We start from the raw sequence: 10244 nt of genomic DNA on the forward strand, positions 1-10244 counted from the left end.
ACTTTGCAATTTCACAGACATGCGACATGGGCTTTTGAATGTTTTTTTTCTGATATGGATAAATCCCTTAACAGGGAAAAAATGACTGAATATGAGAACTGATGAGGGATTCTTCTCCCAGGACGGAGAGTCATTCAATAAATGTGTGAACAGAATAATCAACATAATAAAATTACAGTATTGACAATCCAAAAATGATGCATAGAACTTGAATAAATCTGAAGAAATGTAATCAAAGTTAAAAAGTACAACAGGAGAAGCAGTCTAAGTCTATAGCCAGCCCTAACTATAAACCTGAGCCAGCCCTAACTATAAACCTGAGCCAGCCCTAACTATAAACCTGAGTCAGCCCTAACTATAAACCTGAGCCAGCCCTAACTGTAAACCTGAGCCAGCCCTAACTATAAACCTGAGTCAGCCCTAACTATAAACCTGAGTCAGCCCTAACTATAAACCTGAGTCAGCCCTAACTATAAACCTGAGTCAGCCCTAACTATAAAACTGAGCCAGCTCTAACTATAAGAGTTATCAATGAGGAAAGTCTTAAATGTGGTGAGTGTGTCAGCCTCCTGGACCGAAACTGCAAGCTGGTTCCACAGAAGAGGACCTTGAATTACAGCAGTCTTTAAGCTGGTGGAAACAATGCCAGTCAAAAGAGACAAGTTGACAATATTCAGCATTGTAGGTCCCAGACCATGGCCAGAGATCTTTAAATCATATCTGGTTATGGTACTGAAAACACAGAATGATTTGAGCAGTCGTTGCACCATCTATTTTCTAATTGTTTGTCCTGGAGGTCTGATATAACCACATTCTCATCATCAATGTGATCATGTTCAGAAACCAGTTGTTAGGTCTCAAATGCCAGACCTTCTCAACAGCATATGAATGTACATGGCAAGACTTTTGAAATAATTTATATTTTTCAACTGTATTGCTGAGCAATTATTATTAGACAATTGGATATTTGTATTGGATGTTTAAATTATACCCTGCTGTGACCTGTTTTTTCAAACACTGCCTTTTAAATGATCGCAGTTCTTGGGTTTTACCACAAGGGGGACCATCATTTTTCAGATTAAGCATGTCTGTATAATATCTGTAAAATTGTACTGTCAGAAAACATATTGGTGTTGTTTTCAGGGGTCCTACAGATGATGCAGACAAGGATCAGTGCCCTGCAGGCAGCTGTTGACAGGTAAATCTGTTTTCCTTTGCTGGTTGTCTTAGCCGGGCCTTGGATTTACACTATTGTTGATTTAATTTGATTCCATAAAGCCCCTGAAAACTTTTAGAATTTAAACTGTTCTTAATATCATCAAATATTTATGACTACATAAGCAACCATAAACGTTTAAGTCGACAAGTACAACCTTCATTAGAGTTTAGCACTCAAAACTCATCACTTTATGATTCAAAATAGGCTTCAGAAGCATGACGTGACCTTTTTCCAACCTAGCCCTGCCTGCTTACAATGCCTTGAAAAAGTATTCACACCCCTCTGCGTTTTTCTTATTGTTTCTTTACAACCTGGAATTACACAAAATAGACTTTCAATAAAATTCAAAAAAATAAAAAACTGAAAATTGGTGCCTGCATATTTATTCACCCACTTTGCTACAAAGCAAAAGTGCTACATAAATTAAACATTTAAATTATTTTAAATGATAACTTAATTCGCCCACAAAACAGCCATAAAGCATTTTTAATGGTTTATATCTGAAACAACTGTTTGTCAAATGGTTGAACATGAGGAAGAACCACAAACCAAAGACTCAAGTTTCTTAAAAGTTCAGGTTATAAGAAGGCCCAGGTGACAGATTGGTAAATTTCTGTAAAAGGTCTTGCTTTTAGATGCACTTCTCTGGTTTTTAATGAAGCCATACTCATTTCTTCAGGATAAGGACAAAGATTGTTGACCCGTACAACAAGATTGTGGCCAGAATCACCCAGCTTGCCAGACTGCAGGTAAATCTCCAGCACACACTTCATAATGTTGATATTATATTTACTTTTCTGTGGCTGTGTAAATCCATTTATTATTAAATTATCTTATTTTTTGAGATGGCAGAAGAAACTGTGTGCCAGTTTTACTGAAGAACATTATTTTACAACTGATCCAAGCTCTCCAAAACCCACAGAGAAATTGAGGCTGTGTAGGAGAGAGTTTCAGCATTTGCCTGTATGTAGGCAAGAGTTTTGTTATGTGCCTACAGACCATAGCAATGCGTGCAAAACCAAGGTGATGGTTCTGGTCTCTGAGAAGTTCATTGATTTGAACTTAAACAAAATGCCAAATCAGTCAGAGTATCAGGCTACTAACAGGTGACTTCAGATCTGTTGTTGTGGTAAGTTTATTTGAAGGGGGTGGCATTTAACAAAATAAGCAAACTGACTTTTCCACTTACAGTGTAAGTTACTCCCTGACTTTTCATCTAGTAGCATCATCAAGTCCAAATTTGAAATGAAGTTAGCATTTATCCGAAAGCACCAGCAGGTGTAAATACAGCCTCACAGAGTTGATAGCAAGGCTTTAGTACGTTCATTTTCTTTCATTCATTCTTTACCCTGAGGAAGACTGCTATGCTGAAATGTTGGTAAATTATTAAATATCTTTTCCATCGTTGGTACGAGTGTGCGACTGTTTTACCTTTACGCTTGTGTTTTAACCGTGGTCAGTAGCTCCCCAGCTCTGGTGTGCGTTCCCCCTCTCTCATCCATATATTATATTCATACTCACACTGATAGGTGGACACACAGCATCACAGAAGCATGACAGGTCCTCTGTTCTTCCTCCTCCTCCTCCAGGCTCCAACATTACACTGCCCTCCTTCTTGTGAATATTCCTCCCAGCCCATACATGCTTGTACATACAGTGGGTACGGAAAGTATTCAGACCCCTTTAAATGTTTCACTCTTTGTTTCATTGCAGCCATTTGCTAAAATCGAAAAAGTTCATTTTTTTTCGCATTAATGTACACTCAGCAACCCATCTTGACAGAAAAAAACAGAAATGTAGAACTTTTTGCAAATTTATCAAAAAAGAAAAACTGAAATATCACATGGTCATAAGTATTCAGACCCTTTGCTGTGACACTCATATTTAACTCACATGCTGTCCATTTCTTCTGATCCTCCTTGAGATGGTTCTACTCCTTCATTGGAGTCCAGCTGTGTTTAATTAAACTGATTGGACTTGATTAGGAAAGGCACACACCTGTCTATATAAGACCTTACAGCTCACAGTGCATGTCAGAACAAATGAGAATCATGAGGTCGAAGGAACTGCCCAAGGAGCTCAGAGACAGAATTGTGGCAAGGCACAGATCTGGCCAAGGTTACAAAAGAATTTCTGCAGCACTCAAGGTTCCTAAGAGCACAGTGGCCTCCATAATCCTTAAATGGAAGAAGTATGGGATGACCAGAACTCTTCCTAGACCTGGCCGTCCAGCCAAACCGAGCAATCGTGGGAGAAGAGCCTTGGTGAGAGAGGTAAAGAAGAACCCAAAGATCACTGTGGCTGAGCTCCAGAGATGCAGTAGGGAGATGGGAGAAAGTTCCACAAAGTCAACTATCACTGCAGCCCTCCACCAGTCGGGGCTTTATGGCAGAGTGGCCCGACGGAAGCCTCTCCTCAGTGCAAGACATATGAAAGCCCGCATAGAGTTTGCCAAAAAACACATGGAGGACTCCCAAACTATGAGAAATAAGATTCTCTGGTCTGATGAGACCAAGATTGAACTTTTTGGCGTTAATTCTAAGCGGTATGTGTGGAGAAAACCAGGCACTGCTCATCACCTGCCCAATACAATCCCAACAGTGAAACATGGTGGTGGCAGCATCATGCTATGGGGGTGTTTTTCAGCTGCAGGGACAGGACGACTGGTTGCAATTGAAGGAAAGATGAATGCGGCCAAGTACAGATATATCCTGGAAGAAAACCTCCTCCAGAGTGCTCAGGACCTCAGACTGGGCCGAAGGTTCACCTTCCAACAAGACAATGACCCGAAGCACACAGCTAAAATAACAAAGGAGTGGCTTCGGAACAAGTCTGTGACCATTCTTGACTGGCCCAGCCAGAGCCCTGACCTAAACCCAATTGAGCATCTCTGGAGAGACCTGAAAATGGCTGTCCACCAATGTTCACCATCCAACCTGACAGAACTGGAGAGGATCTGCAAGGAAGAATGGCAGAGGATCCCCAAATCCAGGTGTGAGAAACTTGTTGCATCATTCCCAAGAAGACTCATGGCTGTACTAGCTCAAAAGGGTGCTTCTACTCAATACTGAGCAAAGGGTCTGAATACTTATGACCATGTGATATTTCAGTTTTTCTTTTTTAATAAATTTGCAAAAAGTTCTACATTTCTGTTTTTTTCTGTCAAGATGGGTTGCTGAGTGTACATTAATGCGAAAAAAAATGAACTTTTTCGATTTTAGCAAATGGCTGCAATGAAACAAAGGGTGAAAAATTTAAAGGGGTCTGAATACTTTCCGTACCCACTGTACTGTTCTGTACTATGCTTTAAAAGCAAGAATAGCTCCATGGTTACCATATGAGTTGGCATAGCAACCATAAAGTGTAATATTTCACTTTGCCTGGAAAGCAAGGATTGCTGACCAACAAGAATATTTTAAAATACCTGGAGCTAATGAAGTTCCAGGTATTTTAATTGGTTGTATATCCTTAAAAAAAAAAAAGAGGCGGCAGGTTTTATCAATCTGAGAAGATGTAACTTTCCAGGTATGAACCAAGCGACTGAAGTGCCACTCCCAGATCAACCTAAAGTTTATCTGGGGCTGTAATTATAGTGTAATTCTTGCAAAAGTTTCTCACCATCTTCCCCCTACGTCTCTTCTTGCTCCAGATGGCCTGTGATTTGCTGCGGAGGATCATTCGTATCTTGTACCTCAGCAAGAGGCTCCAGGGTCAGCTACAGGGGGGCAGCAGGGAGATCACCAAGGCCGCTCAGAGCCTAAATGAACTAGGTAAGCAGATGCGTGTTTATTGATTATCCATATTTCACATCTGTTTCAAGAAAGCTGGAGACGCAACAATTGCAGTTCTTTTGGCCACATCAGATTTTTCAAAAGTCTGACCTGCTGATTACCATATTTGCCATCCTAAAAAATTATTTCAACTGACCCAAAGTCAGTGTTAACTGTAATTAAGTCTAAATGTTATCTTGTTATTGTCCAATATTGTGGTTATTTGCATAAACACAATTCAAATGATATGGGAATACTTAATTGTGCATTTATTTCATATTTTCTTTGATTAAAAACAAATCTTAGTAGTTTTAATTATATATTATAGGCTGCTTGGAGCTACTTTTAAAAAGTTAAACAGGTCGTACTTCCTTATATCCATTTTCATACATATGCATAGTGAAAACATCTCGACAAAGTTTCTCGACAAAAAATCCATTTTACAAGATAACATTTAAACACATCACAATAGTGTTATGATTTACCTTGGCCCAATACTGACGTTTACTTGACAGAGTCCGGGTCGCAAAGGCTAGGCACAATGAAACAGAAACCCAACTAAGCAACTAAAGATTGATACCACAAGAGCCTGTGACGAACAGCTAATAGTTTCTGAAAGTGGCTTGTCTAAATTGTAGGGGACAGGGCAAACCAATTAAAGAGGATCTCTCTGCTGCATGCAATGAAGCCTCCCTAAAGGCTCTATGATACGGTTCTGGAGTTATTGAAGAGGGCAGGGCCTAAGTGTAGGGGGTGGTGCTAGGAGTCTATGAGGCATGTAAATGTACTCAGGACTGGACCCTTATCATGCTTGAGAAATTTGGAGCAGATTGAATGTAAACTTCCTGTTTCATGGTGAAAGGCGCTTTTTCAGCACCACGCCATGGCAACAATTTTGCATTAAAACACTAAAGTTTAGTGACTTTAATTGCAAAGGTCTTCAGATTGTACTGACCAGATTTTAAATCAATCTGATTAAATCTGTAGTCTGAGGTAGTTTAAGTGCAGTGCCTTTTTTAAAAGTCAAAATGGGTTAAAATGGCACATTAAATTAAAAATGGCTGAATTCCTGTTAGGTTTGCGGTGTAGTTATTGCTAATTAGAACTAAATAAGATCTATATTTCAAAATGTATGGAAAATAAAACAAATTTGCCTCAAATAAGGTTAGGTCTTTGCTTATCTCATGATAATACAGTGTGAAGATGGGTATCTGCTCAAGTCTTTACTAGCTTACCATCATTAAAGTTTCAGAACAATTGGAAAGGCACTGGAGCACCCAGTATACAGACCCATGTGTTAATGTATTTATGCAAGGTCAGTGCACTACAGCTCATGAGATCACTTTAAACTAACTAACTAAAGGAATACAGTTATTTACCTAAAGCAATAGAGATAACCCTGAAAATGGAATAGTTCAACTCAAAATGAAAGTGCCGGCAAAAACATTTTGCAACAATGTGTAAGTGTTTATTTTAAGCAACAGTTTAAAATAAAGACTTACACATAGTTAGATAGGGGCAATCCTATATTCCAATATACTCTATTACTTAGTTTGCGTTTGCCTGACATCACATCACAACCTGCAGTCCTACGCCAACATTATCTTTCTGGCTACCTGTCAACATGTATTCATTGGTGTTTTAGCTTGGGTTTGTTTCTTCAATTCTTGAAAAACAAATCTAGAATAAGTGTCGGAGAAGGGCTGAGGAGAAGGGTTGAGGAGAAGGGTTGAGGAGAAGGCCTGAGGAGAATTCCCAGGCCAGACCTTATATATATATAAAAAGCGACTGTGGCTCAGTGGAGAGCAAGGTCTTCCTCCAATCTGAGGATGGAGGATCGGCGGTTCGATCCCCATCTCCAGCAGTCCATGTCGATGTGTCCTTGGGCAAGACACTTAACCCCAAGTTGCTCCCGAAGGCCGTGCCATCGGTGAGTGAATGTGTGTGAATGTTAGTTAGAGTTAGAGACCTTGCATGGTAGCTCCTGTCATCAGTGTGTGAATGGGTGTGAGTGATGACATGCAGTGTTAAAGCGCTTTGAGTGGCCAGAAGACTAGAAAAGCACCATACAAGGACAGTCGATTTTACCTTTTTTTTTTTATGACTCTATTATTGACTTTTGATCCATGGAGGTTTTTATATTTGTGAAACTTTACTTGTGCCGAGAAAAGCAATTTAAAGGCCTTTGATGTCATCACAATGTAAAGTGTAAGGGCCGTGCAGGAACTGGCTGGCAGGGCTAGCAAGAGAAACACTACTGCACATATTCAGTTGGCCTCATACCCTGCAAGTAAACTCAGAAGCTAGAAAATGTTTTTGGCGTATGCGCCAGGCGAGCTCATTCTCATTGGTCTGAAAAGGCGGAATCTTGGTGTGCGGTATTTATTTCTTATTATACATAGTCCAAACCTACATGTATTTATGTTGACGAAACTGACGAGTGATTTAGTTAAGAAAATATTTTTTTATAAATTTAGACACACTCATCTAATCCGTTTAATCCTTTTATTTAAATTTAGAATTTTCTTCAAGGACTTTTTTTTGGGGTGACGACATCATAAAATATGATAACAGACATTCAAAGCTTAATTCTGACACTTTTCATAGAAGCTCAATAGAAACTTGGAATTTCAAAAAAAGGTGTGTTGCTCAAAGTGTATAGTAGAAAGAATGAATGTGCTCCGAGTTAGAATTTTAAGTGGACTCTATTGGGTCCTAAGTGTTTTTTTCTGAGAATAGCCATTATTTGTTATTTATTCAAAACGGTGCATGCCTGTTATAGATTATGTGAAGTGAGTACTTGAACTTGCTACTTCCTGAAAAGCAGTGCAAACTGGGTGGTCACTTAATCCTTTACCAGTGTGTACAAAGTCCAACCAATTAGGCCATCTCAGTTTTTTTGGCATCCCACCATCATCCCAGTTCTATTGAATCAAACTGCCTTTCTCTCTATTACCTGACAGCCCCAATGGTTTACACTCAAGAGTACAGCTTGAAACTATACACTGTTAGAAGATCTTAGAAGTACTTTGTTTTATGCATACATTACTGCCTAATGTCCAGCCCCAACATGGATTCAATCCCAGGTAACCTTTTCTTTAAGCTCTTCATCATCATTCTCTTGGTTAGAATTGTAGCTTCTTACAATGGCTGAAGGTTCAGAGGCCTGTGACCTTCTGGTGTCAGCAGACGAAAAGTGATGTTGATGCATTTAATGTCACTACCACCGTTTATCTATTTGGCGTTCTACCCTTAGTTATCACAAGGCATTAAGAGCGGCAGAGCAGGGCGGGTTCAGAAGGACAAGTGTTTTCAGCAGCATGTGCCTGTTAGCCTATGACCACTTATCATAACACACACACACACACACACACACACACACACACACACACACACACACACACACACACACACACACACACACGCTCCCTGAAATTCCATTGTCTGTAAAGACCTTTTGAATAAGGTCAGTGTCCTCAGTATTCTCCAGCACAACTCTTAAAGGTGATACAGTGTCTGCTTCTGGCCTCTGCTGTGCCAGTCAGTTATAGTCCAACAATTCCAACAATTTCTCAAGTGGGCTTTGCTGCTTTGTGTTTTATTATGGTTCACACTGTGGGGTCCTGGAATCACTTCCGTGGGGTTTGAAGAGGGTTGTCTGAAGAGTAGTTTCATTTCGGTGCTATTTCCTTTCCCCAGAGGTTACCATGACTGAAAAATCTTTAAAAAAGGTATGATATAGACACTCTCTTGCTGATATAAGCAAAAAGATGTCCACATACTTTTGACTGAAATTTCTCAACTACTACAGTCATGACATTTTCCACAGGCTTTTATGGTCCCCAGAGGATGATTCCTATTCGTACCATGGCAATCTCAAAGTATTTTCTCTTTAACACCACCATGAGGTGTAAACAACTATTGATAGCTTTACATTGAGGTTTGGTATATACATTTATATTTTACTTTAATCCGATGTGTAATCATTTTGGTGATCCCTTCCCCTTTCATCTTGCTCCATCATCATGTCCAAATAACAGCTGTTATAAAAAAGTCAATACTAATTTTGAAATTAAGAGACTAATAATATATGCACTTAGGAGGCAAATTATCATGTAAAACCCATGTGTCAGCTGCTATAGGTAAGACTTTTTTCGCTAAATCAGTCTATGTGAATGAGTTCTAGATGCCCTGGAGACCAGTTATTGTCCGACCAAAATGAGATTCCTACATAGAGTGATCAGGTACTGATTTAGGGACAACGTATACCAAACATTCTAGATTGATGAATAGCACTACAGGTAAGAGGAAAAAAATGAGCGTTTTTTTAAGTGCAGATCAAACCTGTGACCTTTTTCTCTGGTTCAGACTGCTAGGGCTGTCTCTTTCTCAATAAACAAGTATGATCTAAAATCATTAGACTTCAATTAAATCAAACCTTTATAGTTGTTCCATTAATTTGTGTTGCCTTATGCTGCCTCACTCGAGGGACAGATGACTTCACATTTGTTGTTATGGTAACAATACTGTAAGACAACTGTCTTACAGTATTGTTACCATAACAACAAATGTGAAGTCATCTGTTCACAGATGAACAGAGTTGTCTGCTGCACCCAATGTTATCATCACAGCAACTCCACCTCATCGTCCGTCCACGCAGATTACAGTCAACAAACAGCCTTACCATTATCCCTGTTTTTATCATCTATGGTGTCAATTTTCAAATGCTCCCATTGCTTCTCTGTTGGTTTTGTGAAAATAAACTCACTATGCATGCTCAGAATCTTCTGCTCTGTTATTTGACGTATCAGTTACATGCTGTTGCTGTAATCGCAACCTACCAGCATGGCAAGCATTTCTTTTGGAGTCGAAGGGCCTGTGGACAGAATACATTTTAAAAAAAAGATTTAAACAGATGGAAAAATATTAATTTTTAGAAAAAGCTGTATAAGTAGTATTATATATTATAATATTATTATTATAAGTGTTGACAAGCCCTTGGTTTGAACAATAGATTTAAAAGCTCACTACATGACAAGGCACAGTGGTGACCTGACTGAGAAAAGTCAAAGAGAAATGAAATTTCACATCTCCTCTGGTCTGATCTGTTACATCATAGGGAGAGGGACAGACAATACCGAGGTATTCTATGACTGTACATTAACATTTGTCTCTTCTCATACTTACCAGAGAAAAACATGCAAAGCTGCTTAGATACAAGAGTTCTGACTGAATCACGGCCAAAATCACAATAT

At 39.2% G+C, this 10244-nt stretch overlaps 1 protein-coding gene across 1 annotated transcript in view; it reads left to right on the forward strand.

Moving 5' to 3' along the window:
* Positions 1-1143: 1143 nt before the first annotated feature.
* The window catches only part of cog5 (component of oligomeric golgi complex 5), a gene marked incomplete at its 5' end in the record, with an annotated part of 60373 nt that continues 51272 nt past the window's right edge, over positions 1144-10244 (forward strand). The window contains 3 exon segments of the mRNA XM_054624515.1: positions 1144-1198; positions 1899-1968; positions 4869-4989. Coding sequence (XP_054480490.1) covers positions 1144-1198; positions 1899-1968; positions 4869-4989 — 246 coding nt within the window.

The sequence above is a fragment of the Anoplopoma fimbria genome, chromosome 23 (assembly GCF_027596085.1).
Source record: "Anoplopoma fimbria isolate UVic2021 breed Golden Eagle Sablefish chromosome 23, Afim_UVic_2022, whole genome shotgun sequence".
Lineage (NCBI taxonomy): Eukaryota > Metazoa > Chordata > Actinopteri > Perciformes > Anoplopomatidae > Anoplopoma > Anoplopoma fimbria.